Source organism: Saimiri boliviensis, chromosome 8 (genome assembly GCF_048565385.1).
Source record: "Saimiri boliviensis isolate mSaiBol1 chromosome 8, mSaiBol1.pri, whole genome shotgun sequence".
NCBI lineage: Eukaryota > Metazoa > Chordata > Mammalia > Primates > Cebidae > Saimiri > Saimiri boliviensis.
Genome location: NC_133456.1, coordinates 30,437,323 through 30,458,156, shown reverse-complemented (window position 1 = coordinate 30,458,156; position 20,834 = coordinate 30,437,323). Strand labels below are relative to the sequence as shown.

At 36.4% G+C, this 20,834-nt stretch overlaps 1 protein-coding gene across 7 annotated transcripts in view; it reads left to right on the top strand.

Annotated features, from left to right (window-relative positions):
• The window catches only part of STXBP5L (syntaxin binding protein 5L), a 413,694-nt gene that overhangs the window by 357,809 nt on the left and 35,051 nt on the right, over nt 1–20,834 (top strand). For all 7 annotated transcript variants that reach the window (XM_074404291.1, XM_074404290.1, XM_074404292.1 and 4 more), the window contains 2 exons: nt 1,845–2,015; nt 11,290–11,529. In XM_074404291.1, the coding sequence (XP_074260392.1) occupies nt 1,845–2,015; nt 11,290–11,529 (411 nt within the window). The remainder of the gene's footprint in view (nt 1–1,844; nt 2,016–11,289; nt 11,530–20,834) is intronic.

Genomic DNA, 20,834 nt, shown 5'->3' with positions numbered 1-20,834 from the left:
AAGGGAGAGAAAAGAAAGAATGAGGGAAGCCTAGGAGCATGGGAAACAAGTAAACAAATAAGAAAGAGAAAAGATGTTTTTTTAATACTGCATGTTCTTACTTATAAGTGGGAGCTAAATAATGTGTACACGTGGACATCAAGTGTAGAATAATACACATTATTGGTGTATAAGAATGCTTGTGATTTTTGCACACTGATTTTGTATCCTGAGACTTTGCTGAAGTTGCTTATCAGCTTAAGGAGTTTTTGGGCTGAGACAGTAGGGTTTTCTAAATGTAAAATCATGTTATCTGCAAACAGAGACAATTTGACTTCCTCTCTTCCTATTTGAATACGCTTTATTCCTTTCTCTTGCCTGATTACCCTGGACAGAATCCACTTGGGACATGGGCATGGGCAAAGACTTTGTGATTTAAACATCAAAAGCAATTGCAACCAAAGCCACAATTGACAAATGGGATCTCATTAAACTAAAGAGCTTCTGCACAGCAAAAGAAACTATCATCAGAGTCAACAGGCAACCTACAAAATGGAAGAAAATTTTTGCAATCTATCCATCTGACAAAGGGCTAATATCCAGAATCTACAAGGAACTTAAATAAATTTACAAGAAAAAAAAACCTCATCAAAAAGTGGGCAAAGGATATGAACAGACACTTCTCAAAAGAAGACATTTATGCAGCCAACAAACATAAGAAAAAAAGCTCATCATCACTGGCCGTTAGAGAAATGCAAATCGAAACCACGATGAGATACCATCTCATGCCAGTTACAGTGGCAATCATTAAAAAGTCAGGAAACAAGAGATGCTGGAGAGGAGGTAGAGAAATAGAAGCACTTTTACACATTTGGTGGGAGTGTACATTAGTTCAACCATTGTGGAAGGCAATGTGGCGATTCCTCAAGGATCTAAAATTAGAAACACCATTTGACCCAGCAATCTCATTACTGGGTATATAACCAAAGGATTATAAATCATTCTACTATAAAGACACATGCACACATATGTTTACTGTAGCACTATTTGCAATAGCAAAGACTTGGAACTACCCCAAATGCCCATCAATGATAGGCTGGATAAAGAAAATATGGCACATATACACTATGGAATACTATGCACTCAAAAATTATAAGAATGAGTTTATGTCCTTTGCAGGGACATGGATGAAGCTGGAAACCATCATTCTCAGCAAATAACACAGGAAAAGAAAACCAAACACCACATGTTCTCACTCATAAATGGAAGCTGAACAATGAGAACACATGGACACAGGGAGGGGAACATGACATACCAGGGCCTGTCACAAGGTGGGGTGCAAAGGGAGGGATAGCATTAGGACAAATACCTAATGGATGCAGGGATTAAAACCTAGATGACAGGTTGATAGGTGCAGCAAACCACCATGGCACAGGTATACATATATAACAAACCTGCACGTTCTACACATGTATCCCAGAAGTTAAAGTAAAAATTTTTTCTATTTTTTTTTAAATTCCAAGCACTTAAAGTACTTTCGTTGTATATTTAAGTTATGCAACAAAAAGTTTAACACTGTAATATAATGACAGACTACATGGTAGAGATTTAGAATCAGTTTTAAGCTATGTTACATAGTCAAAATATAAAAAAGGAATCTTATACTTAATAAATAACTTTTGAAATTTTTGGCTAACTACTAAATTTGTAACTAAATCTTAAAAGAACAAAGACTTAGCCACATTCATGTGGTTTAGAAAATAAAGGAATTCTTGCTCATCTTCATTTGTTTATCTACACACTTTGACTCCTTTATGTTAAGAGTTAATTATGATATTTATGCTGACTTTCTCCTCTTGGCACAGACCATGTAAATGGACATTGCACAAGTCCAACTTCCCAGAGTTGCAGTTCTGGAAAACGTCTTTCTAGTGCCGATGTTTCAAAAGTAAATCGCTGGGGTCCTGGAAGACCACCATTTCGAAAGGCCCAGTCAGCAGCTTGCATGGAGATTTCTTTACCAGTTACAACAGAAGGTATGTTAAACATATTAATTTTTTTTGTTATAGTTAAAATTAGGTTTACCATGATCATGGGAACTGAGACATATAGGATGAAGATCACATGCAAAAGATGTAAAAAACCACTAGTCAGTGAATAACTGACAGCCTGATGGGGCTGTGGCCATAACGCCAACTTCATTCCTCACTCCATCTCCTTCTTCACCTCTAAAACCAGAATGGCTCTGCTTATGGGTAACTACCCCCTCCTCTGTAAAAATCTGTTCTCTACCCTTCCCATAATAATTAAGTTTATTTCAATCTCAATAGTAAGCTCTTTGGTGTCTCTATCTATAGATATTTAATGTATAGCAACCTTAATTTCCTCAGTTATCAACTGAATGTGACCAAGAACAAAGGCAAAATATTAAATTCTAAAGTTTGCAATCTTCATCTTCATATATTTTTCAAAGGAGGGACTATCTGCTTATTTATGGAATGGATGTGGGTGGGGGGGGGCGGGGAATAAAGTACAAGAGCCAGAGGCCAAAAATTTTTACAGAGGGTAAAAAAGGGAATACTATAACTTTGCTACAACTGTCTTATTGATAAAGAATTTTAGAGAGAGAGGCCGGGCACGGTGGCTCACGCCTGTAATCCCAGCACTTTGGGAGGCCGAGGCGGGTGGATCACAAGGTCAAGAGATCGAGACCATCCTGGTCAACATGGTGAAACCCTGTCTCTACTAAAAATACAAAAAATTAGCTGGGCATGGTGGCGCCTGTCTGTAATCCCAGCTACTCAGGAGGCTGAAGCAGGAGAATTGCCTGAACCCAGGAGGCAGAGGTTGTGGTGAGCCGAGATCGCGCCATTGCACTCCAGCCTGGGAAACAAGAGCAAAACTCCGTCTCAAAAAAAAAAAAAAAAGAATTTTAGAGAGAGAGATAGGAAAAAAATAATTTTAGGAAGATTTGCTCTTCTATGCTGTGAATTAAGTCCTTATTTACTACTCCTGAAAACTTTTAACAGTGATCTATATTGTTTTTCAAAAATTATATTTAATTTTTTAAAAATATTATGCTATACTAAATCTGATCCCTTAGACATGCAGATAATGACGTTATTTCTCTAACAGTTGTCTATGAGTATCAACCTTGTATGGTGATTAACCATGAATGGAAAAGATTTGAAGCCATGTAATAGCTAGTATGTTATAAAAGAAGCAATATGTAAGGATTACGAAAGAAGTAGCCCATTTTTAATTTTTTTTTAAGAGATAGGAACTCATTCTGTTGCTGAGGTTGGATTACAATGATACAATCATACTGCACTGCAGCCTCTAACTCCTGGACTCAGGTGATGCTCCTGCCTCAGCCTCCCAAGCAGCTGGAGTACAGATTCACACCACCACATCCAGCTTATTTTTCAGTTTTTATAGAGTCAGCGTCTCACTATGTTCCCCAGGGGGTCTTGAACTCCTGGGCTCAAGCACTCACTATGTTCCCCAGAGTGGTCTTGGGAATTTTGAATTTTAGATACTTCTACCTCTAATTTGTCTAGATTCTGAGAAAATTACTAAACTGTCTCCAAATCCGTAAAATATGTAACCTCCAAGCTCCCTCTCATCTCTAAATTTTATGACAAACAATTATTTTTATAAATTTCCTGAGAGATAAAAAGGGGAAATTAGGAATACTATATTTTGTTTCCTAGAAAAAAAATAGTCTGAGGAACCTATATTTAGCCTCTTTCTATAACAATTATGAGTTACATGTGTACCTATCAAGAGGGAAAAGAGAGTGACAGCTGTAGAAAGAAAAATAGGAAAAACTTGTACTGTGGGGTGATTATAAGAGCAGGACAATATTGAAAACATTTCACTGAGCTGTATGAGTTTATGCCTATTGGAGTGTGCACATGGACAAGTGTTAATGAGAAGAGAACCTGAAACAATCCTGTTTGCGTTAAGTGAGTTGAAGCACTCTCAGGAAGATTACCACTATCAACAGGATGGCATATAGTCTATACCAGGCGTCCCCAAACTTTTTACACAGGGGGCCAGTTCACTGTCCCTCAGACCGTTGGAGGGCCGCCACATATTGTGCTCCTCTCACTGACCACCAATGAAAGAGGTGCCCCTTCCTGAAGTGTGGCGGGGGGCCAGATAAATGGCCTCAGGGGGCCACATGCGGCCTGCGGGCCTTAGTTTGGATACGCCTGGTCTATACTCTTTATTTAGCCCTAGGCAAATTTAGGACTAAATTTGAATTAAAGGTAAGCAGCCCGAAACCAGTTCTAAGAGATAAAATATGCATTTTGGCCTTGGTAGAAATGTTAATTTTTACAATTGTAATTACTCCAGCTATAGAATATGTTTGCCACAGAAGATTTGTGATCCAGATAAGCCCTTTCATGCCAATAGCCACAATATTGTCAGTAAGTTGAATTGACAAGAAACTGTGAGGGATACTTCTAAAAATTTAGAGGTAGGAGGGAAGCACAATTTAAGTGGTATCAGAAATTCTTGTTACTGTTACTATTTAAACTGAATATTTTTTCTAGACAAAAGAATTTCAACTAACTTGTGAGTTAACGTAGAGAAAAAAATGTTGAACAGGAACTCAGGAGACTCCAATTCTAGTCCTAGGTCTGCCTAAGCTTATGAATTATACTTCTAGACTTCAGTTTCTCCATCCTCAAAATAAGTTGGTGAACTGGATAAGCTGCCTTCCAGGTCAATTAAAAAACAATAAAATTTTACTTCCTCATAATTTTATTTTTATATTATTATAGTTATAATACTTTAAGTTCTGGGGTACATGTGCAGAACGTGCAGGTTTGTTACACAGTTATACACACGCCATAGTGGTTTGCTGCATCCATCACCCCATTATCTTCATTAGGTATTTCTCCTAATGCTATCCCTCCCCTATCCCCCCAACCCCCTCCTATCCATCCCCTATCACCCCACCTCCTGACAGGCCCCAGGGTGTGACATTCCCCTCCCTGTGTCCATGTGTTCTTATTGTTCAGTTCCCAATTATGAGTGGGAAGATGCAGTGTTTGGGTTTCTGTTCTTGTATTAGTTTGCTGAGAATGATGGTTTCCAGCTTCATCCATATCCCTGCAGAGGACATGAACTCATCCTTTTAATGGCTGCATAGCATTCCATGGTGTGTATGTGCCACATTTTCTTTATCCAGTCTCTCATTGATAGACATTTGGGTTGGTTCCAAGTCTTTGCTATTGTGAACAGTGTCACAATGAACATACATGTGCATGTGCCTTTATAATAAAATGATTTATAATCCTTTGGGTATATACCCAGTAATAGGATTGCAGGTAAATGGTATTTCTAGTTCTAGATCCTTGAGGAATCACCACGCTGTCTTCCACTATGGTTGAAATAATTTACATTCCCACCAACAGTGTAAAAGCATTCCTATTTCTCCACATCCTCTCCAGCATCTGTTGTCCCCTGATTTTTTAAAGATTGCTGTTCTAAATGGTGTGAGATGGTATCTCATTATGGTTTTGATTTGCATTTCTCCAGTGACCACTGATGACGAGCTTCTTTTCTTACGTTTGTTGGCTGCATAAATGTCTTCTTTTGAGAAGTGTCTGTTCATATCCTTTGCCCCCTTTTTGATGGGGTTGTTTTTCTCTTGTAAATTTGTTAAAGTTCCTTGTAGATGCTGGATATTAGCCCTTTGTCAGATGGGTAAATTACAAAATTTTTTTCCCATTCTGTTGGTTGCCAGTTTACTCTAATGATTGTTTCTTTTGCTGTGCAGAAGCTATTTAGTTTAATTATATCCCATATGTCAGTTTTGGCTTTTATTGCCATTGCTTTTGGTGTTTTAGTCATAAAGTCCTTGCCCATGCCTGTGTCCAGAATGGTATTGCCTAGGTTTTCTTCTAGAGTTTTTATGGTTTGAGGTCTTATTTTAATATTTAATCAATCTTGAGTTAATTTTTGTATAAGGTGCAAGGAAGGGAACCAGTTTCAGCTTTCTGCTTATGGCTAGCCAGTTGTCGCAACACCATTTATTAAATAGGGAATCCTTTCCCCATTGCTTGTTTTTGTCAAGTTTATCAAAGATCAGATGGTTGTAGATGTGTGGCATTGTTTCTGAGGCCTCTGTCCTGTTCCATTGGTCTATGTATCTGTTTTGGTACCAATACCATGCTGTTTTTGTTACTGTAGCTTTGTAGTATAGTTTGAAGTCAGGTAGTGTGATGCCTCCAGCTTTGTTTTTTTTGTTTTGTTTTGCTTAGGGTTGTTCTATATGAAATTTAAGGTGTTTTTTTCCAATTCTGTGAAGAAAGTCAATTGTAGCTTGATGGGGATAGCATTGAATCTATAAATTACTTTGGGCAGTACGGCCATTTTCATGATATTTATTCTTCCTCTCCATGAACAGGGAATGTTTTTCCATCTGTTTGTGTCTTCTCTTATTTCCTCTAGCAGTGGTTTGCAGTACTACTTGAAGAAGTCCTTCACATCTCTTGTTAGTTGTATTCCTAGGTATTTTATTCTCTTTGTGGCAGTTGTGAATGGCAGTTCACTCATTATTTGCCTCCGTTTGTTACTGTTGCATAGGAATACTTGTGGTTTGCACATTGACTTTGTATTCAAGACTTTGTCAAAGTTGCTTATTAGCTTAAGGAGATTTGGGGACAATGCAGTCTTCTAAATATACAATCAAGTCATCTGAAAATAGAGACAATTTGACTTCCTCTTTCCCTAATTGAATATGCTTTATTTCCATTTTTGCCTAATGGCCCTGGCCAGAACTTCCAATACTATATTGAGTAAGAGTGATGAGAGAGGGCATCATTGTCTTGTGCCAGGAATGCTTCCAGGTTTTACCCATTCAATATGATATTAGCTGTGGATTTGTCATAAATAGCTCTTATTATTTTGAGATACATTCCATCAATAACTAGTTTATTGAGAGTTTTTAGCATAAAGCATTGTTGAATTTTGTCAAAGGCCTTCTCTGCATCTATTGAGATAATCATGTGGTTTTTCTCATTGGTTCTGTTTATGTGTTGGTTTACATTTATTGATTTGTGTATGTGGAACCAGCCTTACATCCCAGGGATGAAGCTAACTTGATCATGATGGATATGCTGCTGGATTCAGTTTGCCAGTATTTTTTAAAGGATTTTTGCATTGATGTTCCTCAGGAATATTGGCCTAAATTTTCTTTTTTCATTGTGTCTCTGCCAGGTTTTGGAATCAGGATGATGCTGGCCTCATAAAATGAGTTAGGGAGGAGTCTCTCTTTTTGTATTGTCTGGAATCATTTCAGAAGGAATGGTACCAGCTTCTCTTTGTACCTCTGGTAGAATTTACCTGTGAACCTGTCTTGTCCTGGACTTTTTTTTTTTTTGGTTGGTAGGCTATTAATTCCTGCCTCAATTTCAGAACTTGCTATTGGTCTATTCAGGGATTTGACTTTTCCTTGTTTAGTCTTGGGATGGTGTCTGTGTCCAGGAATTTATCCATTTCTTCTAGATATTCTAGTTTATTTGCACAGATATATTTATAGTCTTCTCCGATGGTAATTTTTATCTCTATGAGATTGTTAGTAATTTCTCCTTTATCTTTTTTTGTTGTATCTATTTGATTCTTCTCTCTTTTCTTCTTTATTAGTCTGGCTAGTAGTCTCTATTTCATGATCTTTTCTAAAAACCAGCTCCTGGATTCACTGATTTTTTGAAGGGTTTTTTGTTTCTCTATCTCCTTCAGTTTTGCTCTAATCTTAGTTATTTCTTGTCTTCTGCTAGCTTTTGAATTTGTTTGTTCTTGTTCCTCTAGTTCTTTTAATTGTGACATTACAGTGTCAATTTTATGTCTTTCTTCCTTTCTTTTTAGTGCTATAAATTTCCCTCTACACACTACTTTAAATGTGTCCCAGAGATTCTGGTACATTGCGTCTTCGTTATCATTGGTTTCAAAGAACTTATTTATTTCTACCTTCATTTCATTATTTATCCAATAGTAATTCAGAAGCAGATTGTTCAGTTTCCATGTAGCTGTTTGGTTTTGAGTGAGTTTCTTAATTCTGAGTTCTAATTTGATTGCACTGTGGTCTGACAGATTGTTTCTTGTGATTTCCATTCTTTTGCATTTGCTGAGGAGTGTTTTACTTCCAATTATGTGGTCAATTTTAGAGTAAATGTGATGAAGAAGAATGTATATTCTGTTGATTTGGGGCGGAGAGTTCTGTAGATGTCTATTAGATCTGCTTGATCCACAGTTGAGTTCAAGTCCTGGATATCCTTGTTAATTTTCTGTCTCATTGATCTGTCTAATATTGACAATGGGGTATTAAAGTCTCCTACTATTATTGTGTGGGAGTCTAAGTGTCTTTGTAGGTCTCTAAGAACTTGCTTTATGAATCTAGGTGCTCCTGTATTGGGTGCATGTATAATTAGAATAGTTAGTGCTTCTTGCATTGATCTTTTTACCATTATGTAATACCCTTCTTTGTCTCTTTTGATCTTTGTTGGTTTAAAGTCTCTTTTATCAGAGACCAGGACTGCAGTCTCAGCTTTTTTTTCTCTCTCTCCATTTGCTTGATAAATATACCTTCTTCCCTTTATTTTGAGCCTAAGTGTCTTTGCACTTGAGATGCATCTCCTGAATACAGCACACTGATGGGTCTTGACTCTTTAACCAATTTGCCAGTCTGTGTCTTTTAATTGGGACATTTAGCTCATTTACATTTAAGGTTAATATTGTTATGTATGAATTCGATCCTGCCATTATGATGTTAGCTGGTTGTTTTGCCTGTTAGTTGATGCAGTTTCTTCATAGTGTCGATGGACTTTACAATTTAGTATGTTTTTGCAGTTGCTGGCAACAGTTGTCCCTTTCCATGTTTAGTGCTTCCTTCAGTAGCTCTTATTATGCAGGCCTGATGGTGACAAAATCTCTCAGCAATTGCTTGTCCATAAAGGATGTTATTTCTCCTTTGCTTATGAAGCTTCGTTTGGCTGGATATGAAACTCTGGGTTGAAAATTCTTTTCTTTAAGGATGTCAGATATTGGCCCCCACTCTCTTCTGGCTTGTAGGGTTTCTGCCAAGAGAACCCCTGTAAGTCTGATGGGTTTCCCTTTGTGGGTAACCCGACCTTTCTCCCTGGCTGCCCTTAGCATTTTTTCCTTCATTTCAACCCAGGTGAATTTGACAATTATGTGCCTTGGGGTTGCTCTTCTTGAAGAGTGTCTTTGTGGTGTTCTGTATTTCCTGAATTTGAATGTTGGCCTGACTTGCTAGGCTGGGGAAGTTCTCCTGGATAACATCCTGAAGAGTGTTTTCCAATTTAGTTTCATTCTCCCCATCACTTTCAGGTACACTGATCAAACATAGATTTGGTCTTTTCACGTAATCCTGTATTTCATCAAGGCTTTGTTCATTTATTTTCACTCTCTTTTCTCTAATTGTTATTTCACTTTATTTCATTGAGTTGATCTTCAATCTCTGATATTTTTTCTTCTGCTTGATCAATTCAGCTATTGATACTTGTGTGTGCTTCATGAAGTTCTCTTGCTGTGTTTTGCAGCTATATCAGGTTATTTATGTTCTTCTCTAAACTGGTTATTCTTGTTGGCATTTTGTCTAACATTTTTTTTTGGTTCTTAGCTTCCTAGCATTGGGTTAGCACATGTTCCTTTAGCTTGCAGAAATTTGTTATTACCCACCTTCTGAAGCCTGCTTGGGTCAATTTGTCAAACTCATTCTCTCTCCAGTTTTGTTCCCTTGCTGGTGAGGAGTTGTGACCGCTTGGAGGAGAAGAGGTGCTCTGATTTTTGGAATTTTCAGCCTTTTTGCACTGGTTCCTTCCCATATTCATGGATTTTATTTACCTTTGGTTTTTGAAGTTAGTGGCCATTGGATAGGGTCTCTGAATGGATCTCCTTTCTGTTGATGTTGAAACCATTTCTTTCTGTTTGTTTGTTTTTCTTCTAACACTCAGACCCTCGCTCTTATCATATATGTGTGAGCCACTGCACGCAGCAATTTAAAAAAATAAAAAAGGTCTGCTTTAGTTTGCTGGAGGTTCACTCCAGACCCTGCTTGCCTGGGAATCACCAGTGGGGGCTGCAGAACAGCAAAAATTGCTGCCTGTTTCCTCCTCTGGTAGCTTCTTCCCAGAAAGGTACCCACCAGATAGCTAGTCAGAGCTCCTTGTATGAGGTGTCTGTTGGCCCTAGTGGGATATGTCTCCCAGTTAGGATACATGGGGTCAGGGAGCCACTTGAGGAGGCAGTCTTTCCCTTCTCAGAACTTGAATGCTGTCCTGGAAGATCCACTGCTCTCTTGAAAGCTGCCAGGCAGGGACATTTAAGTCTGCTGAAGCTGTACCCACAACCGCCCCTTTTACCAGGTGCTCTGTCCCAGAAAGGTGGGGACTTTATTTGTAAGTCCCTGATGGGGTGCTGCATTTTTTCAGAGATGCCCTCCCAGTGAGAGGGGAGTCTAGTGACACAGTCTGCCTGCGGAGGCCTTGCTGAGCTGTATGGGCTCCACCCAGTTCGAACTTCCCAGCTGTGATGTTAAAATCGCCTACTGGAGCCTCAGCAATGGTGAATGCCCCTCTCTTCACCAAACTCGAAGGTCACAGGTCAAGCTCAGGCTGTGCTGGCTGTGAGAATTTCAACCCAGTGGATCTTAGCTTACCAGTCTTCATGGTGGGGGAAACCACCAAGCCAGATCACTTGGCTCCCTGGCTTCAGCTCCCTTTCTAGGGGAGTGAATGGTTCTGTCATGCTGGTGTTCCAGGCACCACTGGGGTATGAAAAAAAAAAAACTGCTTTGGCTAGCTTGGTGTCTTCCCAAACAGCCGCTCAGTTTTGTGCTGGAAACCCAGGGCCCTGGTGTTATAGGCATCAGAGGGAATCTCCTGGTCTGTAGGTTGTGAAGACCATGGGAAAAGCACAGTATCTGGGCTGGAGTGCAGGGGACAGTCCCTAATGGCTTCCCTTGGCCAGGAGAGGGATTTCCCTGGCCCTTTGTGCTTCCCGGGTGAAACAATGCCCCACCCTGCCTTGGCTTGCCCTTCTTGGGCAGCACCCGCTGTCCAACGAGTCCCAGTGAGATGAACCAGGTACCTCAGTTGGAAATACAGAGATCACCTGTTTTCTGCGTTGATCTCGCTGGCAGCTGCACACTGGAGCTGTTCCTATTTGGCCATCTTGCCAGCCTCTGATTTTGGTTTTTATGTATTAAATCTGACCTTACTTCTTGTGGACATACACTAACAATTTTTTGGGATTTTTAATTTATTTCCATAGAAAACCGAGAAAATTCCTATAATCGTTCTAGAAGCTCTAGCATCTCCAGTATTGACAAAGATTCTAAAGAAGCAATTACAGCACTATACTTCATGGAATCATTTGCACGGAAAAATGACTCTACCATCTCTCCTTGTCTGTTTGTTGGAACCAGTTTGGGAATGGTGTTAATTATCTCTCTCAACCTACCATTAGCAGATGAACAAAGGTTTACAGAGCCGGTTGTGGTATTGCCAAGTGGTAAGAGTTTGTATTTATTCATTCATTCACTGTTACTTTTTCAAATTTAGATATAAGGTATTATAAAACATAAATTTGTATTGATTTGGAGCAAAGGTTATGAGTATAAGTATTCTACACATGGGAACTATTAAGAATTTTATACATCATATACCATCCCAACATTTGTCATATTGTAACATACCTTTCCTTTGGGGTAAAAGAGTACAAGCATTTCTTTGACAGTAAACTGTGAAAGTGCCAACTTAAACAATGATGTGAGAAATAAGTTCCTGAAAAGCACTGAGGAAAACCTTAATGCAAAATTTAAATTTGTTTTTAACAAATTGAAGCATTTATCCAAAGTTCCATGCCAGATCAAAGCATGTGAGTGTTTTTATATTATCCTTGAAGACCTCAGAATAATTAAGCTAGAAGCTATCTGACCTAAGGTGGATTTCTAAAGTCTTTTATAATCTTCCTGTCTTGTTTCAAAGGCATGCCACACAATTTCTTTCCTTTTTATACTAGTGCCTAGAGAATTTGACCAATGTTATAAGTATTGTTGCCAATCATATGTTGTATTCTCTTCCTCCTTGAATTATCTTTTTTCTTTTTGAAGAAGAGATGAGTGTGATTCCTCCTGTTATTCCTAATTTGTTCTTAGCACTAATTTTATTGTCTCCCTGTTTCCTATATAAGAATTTTTCACATAGTTTTTAAGTTAAAAAAATTTCATTAAACCATATGATAGGGACTTTATTTTAAAGGATATATATTATGTAGAAGGTTACAGTTGTGTTTTATTTAACTGATGTGCTAAGTTCATATGACAAAATTGTAGGTAGAATAGTCAGTTCTGTACTAATGTGGCAAGTTCAGATTTGTGTTTTAGAAGTTAATCATGGTGATCATTTTAACATATAGTTCACAATGAGAAGATACCTTTTACTGTATTCCTAATTATAAGGAAATACACACAATTCTTTTGACTTGTGAGTTAGTTGAAGTCAAATCGGTGAGATCATAATGAATTATTATTAATTCAGTTTATTCTTTAACTCAGTAAAAGATTGTACATATGGGCATCTAATATGTACCAGGCATTCCTCACAAGTTTAAAGGTACGATCATCTTCCACTATCATACAAGCTTAAAGCCCTAAGTGAAAGACAATGTCCTAATTAGAAATATTCTAACAAATGTAGTTTTCTGTATCACAAGCATAGAAATAAACAATCCCTTGACTAATGAAGCAGATCTCTCAATATTATAGGGAATTTCTTTGTCATTTTTAGCCCACATACTTAGATCATAAATGATGGCAAAATGCAAAATAAGTATAGATTTAACTTTTGGCATTATTTTGTTAAATATTTGAAAACTTTTTCCTTATCTATTTAATGAGATTTAATGGGAAGCTATCTTCTCCAAGTCTCTATGACACTATTCTTTTTTTTTTTTTTTTTTTTTTTTTTTTTTTTTTTTTTTTTGAGACGGAGTTTCGCTCTTGTTACCCAGGCTGGAGTGCAATGGCGCGATCTCGGCTCACCGCAACCTCCGCCTCCTGGGTTCAGGCAACTCTCCTGCCTCAGCCTCCTGAGTAGCTGGGATTACAGGCATGCGCCACCATGCCCAGCTAATTTTTTGTATTTTTAGTAGAGACGGGGTTTCACCATGTTGACCGAGATGGTCTCGATCTCTTGACCTCGTGATCCACCCGCCTCAGCCTCCCAAAGTGCTGGGATTACAGTCTTGAGCCACCACGCCCGGCTGTCACTATTCTTTTAAGACTTTAGTTACCACTATCTATAATATGTGTCAACATCAATTCATTGGCTGGGCACAGTGGCTCATGCCTATCATCTCTTTCTTTGGAAGGCTGGGGGAGGAAGACTGCTTGAGGCTAGGAATCCAAGACCAGCCTGAGAAACGTAGTGAGACCCCGTCACTACCAAAAAAATTATTTTATTTTATTTTTTAAGTTGCTGGGTGCAGTGGCTCACACCTATAATCCCAGCACTTCCAAGGTAGGAGGATTGCTTGAGTCCAGGAGTTCGAGACCAGTCTGGGTAGCATAATGAGACCCCATCTCTACAAATAATTTTTAAAACTTAGCCAGGCATGGTGATGTGCGGCTGAGCTTAGGGTGATGAGGATGCAGTGAGCCGTAATCTCACCACTGCACTCCAGCCTAGGTGACAGAGTAAGACCCTGTCTCAATAAAAAATAATAATAAATTAGTTCATTAATCAAATCAAATATCCCACACTTATATAAGATGTTAATAATAAAGGAAGTGACAAAGGGATATACCCTTTATATTATCTGTTTAATTTTCTTGAAATCTGAAACTGCTCTTAAAAACACACACTATTAATTTTTCAAAAAAAAGGTATATGTAAAGCTATGAGTCTGGGTTTCCAGATTTGTTCTATAATTAACCATTACAAGAAAGAAAGCCTATATGAGAGCCATAATTTATGGCAATATAAAGAAAAGAGGATAGAATTGTAAGAAAAGATAAAGCTGACAGAAAGCCAGTTTAAATTTAAAGCAGAAAATTTTATGCTTCCTCTTTCAGAGCTCTTATTGTCTGTAATAGTTGTCCAGTCTTCACCCTCCATTACAATATCTAGTTTCTTTCCTATACTCATGAGTCACTGTCCAAGCTTATGGGAACTATTACGGGTAATGTTTATGTTATTATGGTTGCTGCCATAGCTTATGGAAACCTTTAAAGAAGGTTTGGATTCAGAGGCATTTCCCTTTTTCATTGTCAGTGCTGACAGTGATGCAAAACACTTTTTTTTTTTTCCTCAAGATCTAGGTCTTAAATTTTAAATTTTATAGTTGTAAAAATCAAAACATAAAGGAACAAAAATGAAAATTCTGCCACTAGCAAACTTTGTCCTTTGTCTCTCTCCCATCCCTCATTTCCTCCTAGGAATTTTACTCCCCACTAGCAACTCAGTGAGAAATTTGTTAAAACTCATTTTAAATTTTATTTATTTCTACTTAACTCTTTATGCTGCCAACTAAAAATCATTCTATAATTATTAGTTCTGCCATACAAAGTACCTAGCACTGCTTTGTAATATATATATATATGCCTCAAAATCAAATTCAAGATTTAAATTCATGATAAAAATCAAGATTTTCCAGAATAAATTTATTCTCTTTACTTCAGTGTTAGGCTGCTTTTTCATTGCTATACAGGAATACCTGAAATTGGGTAAGTTATAAAGAAAATAAGTTTAACTGACTCACAGCTCTTCGGGCTGTACAGGAAGCATGGTTCCGACATTTGCTCAGCTTCTGATGAGGCCTCAGGAAGCTTCCAGTCATGGTGGAAGGCAAAGGGGGAACAGGCACATTACAGGGCAAGAGCAAAAGCAAAGAGAGAAAGTAGGGAGGTACCATACAATTTTAAACAACCAGATGTTATGTGAACTAACAGAGAGAGATCTCACTAATCACCAAGGAATTGGCACTAAGCCATTCATGAAGGATCCATCCTCATGATCTAATACTTCCCATTAGGCCCTACCTCCAACTTGGGGATTGCATTTGAACATTAGACTTGGAGGGGACAAACATCCAAAGTATATCAACTTCCAAACTAGTTATTTTTACCACTCTTTCATTTCTGTTAATAGAATATTAACAGAAATTTAATTAATAGCTATCATAATACCTAAATAGCCTCCATAATCTCAATTTCTTTTTTTCTGATCCCTTTTACTCACTGCCTTCATATTGGTCATATACCAGTATTATTTTCATCATTTCCATTTTTGGAAGTGTCTACTCTAGAGTTGTCCCAGCCTTGCTCCCTAAGTCAAACTTATTTTCCAGCATTCAATTCCTTTAAAGTCTACTTCTCTGATGAAGAACTAGTAAATTATATAAATATGAAAATGAATTGATGTGCTGTCTTACAGATATAACACAAAATTGGTTAATTGGCTTTGTCTGGAAATTATTTAATTGAAATTAGAAGGATATTATTTTTAATCCCAAGTCTAAACCTTGATGAAAAACTTTATTAAAGTGTTATTTAGTTAAGACCTTTCTATATGAGTATATTTCAAATATACTTTTGAAATTCACATAATTTATCTCTTATAAACTGCAATATAACGAATACAATAACATACTTAAATCAAACGTAATCATTATATTTGACTTAAGAAGAAAAATAAAGGCCTCATACAGAATAATCAACATATAAACTCCCCACTTACAGATTTCAATATTTAAACTTTTGGATTTATCAGTATCTATTATTGTATTCCATATATTCATGTGTACCCATTATTTAGCTCCCACTTATAAGTGAGAACATGAAGTTTTTTACTTTCTAAGTCATTTCATGCAGGATAACAGTCTCCAGCTGCATCCACATTGCTGCAAAGGGCAATGATTTCATTTTATTATGGCTGAGTAATATTTCATGGCATATGTATATATATATGTCACATTTTTAATCCAATTGTCCATTGATTGACACAGGTTGATCCCATGACTTTGCTATTGTAAATAATGCTGCAATAAACATATACATGCTTATGTCTTTTTTGATATTATTTTTCTTTTATGTAAATACGCAGTAGTGGGATCACTTAATCAAAAGGTAGTTCTATTTTTAGTTCTTTGAGACATCTCCATATTGCTTTACATAAAGGTTGTACTAATTTACATTCTCACCAATACTGTATAGGTGTTCCCTTTTCTCTGTATCCTTGCAAGTGTCATTTTTTGTTAATTTTAATAATAGCCATTCTGACTGTGTACGATGGTATCTTGTGGTTTTAATTTCCATTTCTCTGATGATTAACAATATTGAACTTTTTTTTATGTTTCTTGGCCATTTTATGTCTTCTTTTGAAAAATGCCTGTTCATGTATTTTGCTTACTTTTTTAAAAAAAATATACTTTAAGTTCTGAGATACATGTACAAAACATGCAGGGTTGTTACGTAGGTATCCATGTGCTATGGTGGTTTGCTGCACCCATCAGCCTGTCACCTATATTATGTATTTCTCCTAATGCTATCACTCCCCTAACCCCCCAATCCCTGACAGGTCCCAATGTGTGATGTTCCCCTTCCTGTGTCCATGTGTTCTCATTGTTCATCTCCCACTTATGAGTGACAGCATGCAGTGTTTGATTTTCCATTCTTGTGTTAGTTCGCTGAGAATGATGGTTTCCAGCTTCATTCATGTCCCTGCAAAGGACATGAACTCATCCTTTTCCATGGCTGCATAGTATTCCTTGATGTGTATGTGCCACATTTTCTTTATCCAGTCTATCATTGATGTTACCCACTTTTTTATGGGGTTATTTGTGTTTGTTTTTTTTTTAGTTGCTTGAGTTCCTTGTAGATTCTGGGTATTATTAGCCTTTGTCAGATGCATTGTTGGCAAATATTTTTCCCATTCCTCAAGTTGTTTGTTCACTCTGTTGTTTATTTCTTTTCCTGTGCATAAGCTTTTCAGTTTAATTAAGTCCTATTTGTATACTTTTAGTTTTGCTGCATTTGCTTTTGAGATCTTAGTCATGAATTCTTCACCTAAGCCAACGTCCACACAAGAGTTTTTGCTAGGTTTCCTTCTAGCATTTTTATAGTGTCAGGTCGTATATTTGTCTCTAACAAATATACGACCTTGAGTTACTTTTTGTATATGTTGAGAGATATGGGTTCAGTTTTATTCTTCTGCATATTGCTACACAATTTTTGCAGAACAATTTATTAAATACAGTGTTCTTTTCTTAGTGGATGCTTTTGTTGACTTTGTTAAAGATCATTTAGTTATAGGTATATGGCTTTATTTCTGAGCTTTCTATTCTCTTCTATTTATCTATCTATGTTTATACCACAATCCTGCTGTTTCAGTTATTATAGCCTTGTAGTATAATTTGAAATGAGGTAATGTGACACCTCCAGCTTCATTCCTGTTGCTTAGTATTTCTTTGACTATTCAGGCTCTGTTTTGGTTCTATGTGAATTTTAGTATTATTTTTTCTAATTCTGTGGAGAATACTATTGGTAAATTGATAGGAATTCTGTTGAATCTGTAGATTGCTTTGGGAAGTATGGTCATTTTAATGATATTAATTCTTCTAATCTATAAGTATGGGATGCTTGTTCATTTGTATCATCTACAATTTCTTTCAGTAGTGTTTTTTAATTTTGCATGTAGAGATCTTTTATCTCCTTGATTAATGTATTCCTAGGTATCTTTTAATAGCTATTATAAATGGGATTGAGTTCTTCTTTTGGTTCTCAGCTTGATCATTATTAGTGTACAGAAGTGTTACTGATTTTTATACATTGACTTTTATATACTGAAACTTTACTGAGGTCATTTATCAAATCTAGGAGTCTTTTGAAAGAGTCTTTAGGGTTTTCTAGTTATAAGATCATCTAATCAGTGAACAGCTACAATTTTACTTCCTTTTTTTTTTCCAATTTGAATGCCTTTTGTTTTTTTCCTCTTACCTGATTGCTCTGGTTAGGACTTCCAGTACTATATTGCATAGGAGTGGTGAAAGTATACATCCTTATCTTGTTCCAGTTTTTAGGAAGACTGCTTTCAACATTTCCCTGTTTAATATGATATTGGCTATGGGTTTGTCATGTATGACTTTTATTATTTTGAAGCTTATTCTTTCTATATCTAGTTTTTTGAAGGTTTTAAAGTATTTTTGGATTTTTAAAATTCATTGAAGAAAAATGATATTCCCTCCAGGTACTATCAAAAACAAAACTTCACTTATTCTTTTGTCATTTGTTATTGGCATGAATTCAGACTTTTGCCAGAATAGAGCCCTTTCTTATACAGACAGATTAAAAAAAAAATCAATTATCATTCTTTGTGAAAAGTTGATGAACTAGATATATTATACTTTAAGTTCTGGGATACATGTGTAGAATGTGCAGATTTGTTACATAGGTATACATGAGCCATGGTTGTTTACTGCACCCATCAACCTGTCATGTACATTAGGTATTTCTCCTAATGCTATTCCTCCCCAAGGCCCCCACCCACTAACAGGCCCTAGTGTATGATGTTCCCCTTCCTGTGTCCATGTGTTCTCACTGTTTAACTCCGACTTATGAGTGAGAACATGCAGTGTTTGATTTTATGTTCCTGTGTTAGTTTGCTAATGGTGGTCTCCAGCTTCATTTGCCTACAAGCGAAATGAACTCATCCTTTTTTATGGCTACATAGTATTCCATGGTATATATGTGCTATATTTTCTTTATCTAAATGTAGCAGAAATAGTAAGTTACCCTTTAGATGTGTGACTGGCAAACATTGAAAGATTGTCAGTTACACACATCCTTACTTGGGCATGTGGTCTTGAGGTATTAGCAATTTTACATCTTTTTCTCAGGCTAAACCAAACCCAACACAAAACGAAACTCTTCTATTTCACATAAGAAAAGGCTGAAACAGAATAAATAATCTTGGACTGTGGAAACATAAATTCAAAATGATGAAAATTTTTTCAAACAAATAGTAAATTAAAGATTATGACTTTTAATTAAGACTGAGTTTTTCAAAAGCATAGTCTTACAGATGAGTATGATACATACCTTAAATTGTTTCTGCTAAACCTTTAGTCATTCATAAAATATTTTTGCATTTTTCACCATGCATATAGTCAGGAAAAAGAAAAAGAAAAAAGTTTTGGAATTATTTACTTTGCAATTTGTTCTTATCTCTTGGGAGGCCAAAGCAAATAAAACAAAAAATATATATAATTCTTAGTTTCAGAAAGCCATGGGTTTAGGTTACAGCTTTGCCAAATTTTGCTTTGATGACCTGGAACAGTTATTTAACTTCTGTAGGCTGCAGCATCATAAAAAAATCCAAGAAAGCTTCACCTAAATTTTTGTTGAAAGGACTTCATGAGATAATTTAAGTAAAACATTAGCACATAAAGCATACCCAACAAGTGTTAGTTCCGTTTAACTTCTTTTTCTAAAATTTTATTCTGATATGAGCACTTAACATGAGATCTACCCTGTAACAGACTTCTACATGTACAAGGCAGTATTATTAGTGACAAGTACAATGTTGTATAGCAAATCTCTAGAACTCATTCATCTTTCATAACTGAAATTTTCCACTGTGTTATTAGCAACTCCTCATGTCCCCCTGGCAGCCCCTGGTAATCTTATTCTTTGATTCTAGGAATTTGACTATTTTAGATGCCTTATATAAGTGAAATCATACAGTGTTTGTCTTTCTGTGACTGGCTTGGTTCACTTAATGGTCTCAAGTTTCATCTATGTTGTTGTATATTGCATAATTTTATTTTCAGGCTGAATAATCCATTGTATGTATATACCAATTTTTTTTTACCCATTCATTTGTTGATAGACATTTAGGTTATTCCCACATCTTTGCTATTGTGAATAATGTTGCAATAAACATAGGAGTATGTATTTCTTCAATATCCTGATCCTGGGACACATACCCAGAAGTGGGTTGCTGGATCATATGGTAGCCCTATTTTTCAATTTTTGAAGAACTTCCATAGTTTTTTCCATAGCAGTTGCACTATTTTGCATTCCCAGCAACAGCATACAAGGGTTGCAGTTTCTCCACATCCTGCCAACACTCGTTTTTGTGGTTGTTTGTTGATAATAGGTATCTTAACATATGTGAGGTCATGGTTTTGATTTGTATTACCCTAATGATTAGTGACAGTGAGCATCATTGCATATATTTCTTGGCCATTTGCACATCTTCTTTGGAGAAATGTCTATTCAAATCAGCTCATTTTTTTAACAAAATTAAGTGTTAATTTAAAAAATAAAATAAAATTGATAAACCCTTAGCTAGACTAAGAAAAAAGAGAGAAGACTAAAATAAAATCAGAAATGTACATAGAGATATTACCGCTTATGCTACAGAAATAAAAAGGATCATAAGAGACTATTATAAACAATTGTATGCCAACAAACTACATACCCTAGAAGAAATTTATACATTCCTAGAAACATACAGCTTATGAAGACTGAGTCATGAAGAGATAGATCATCTGAACAGAACCACAACTACTTGGGAAACTGAATCGGTAATCAGAAACCTCCTAACTATGAAATGCCCATTTCTGTTTTTTAAGGAATATTTTCACTTTAATTATTTTGGTTGTCCCAACAACAAATTCTTATTAATGATATGAAAATTTAAAGTGCATTAAATCATTGAAATTTAGAATTGGAACACACCTAGAGATTATTTATCTATTCTATTATCTATCACTTTTGCCTACATCAAAATAACTTGAAGGATTCCTTACAACAC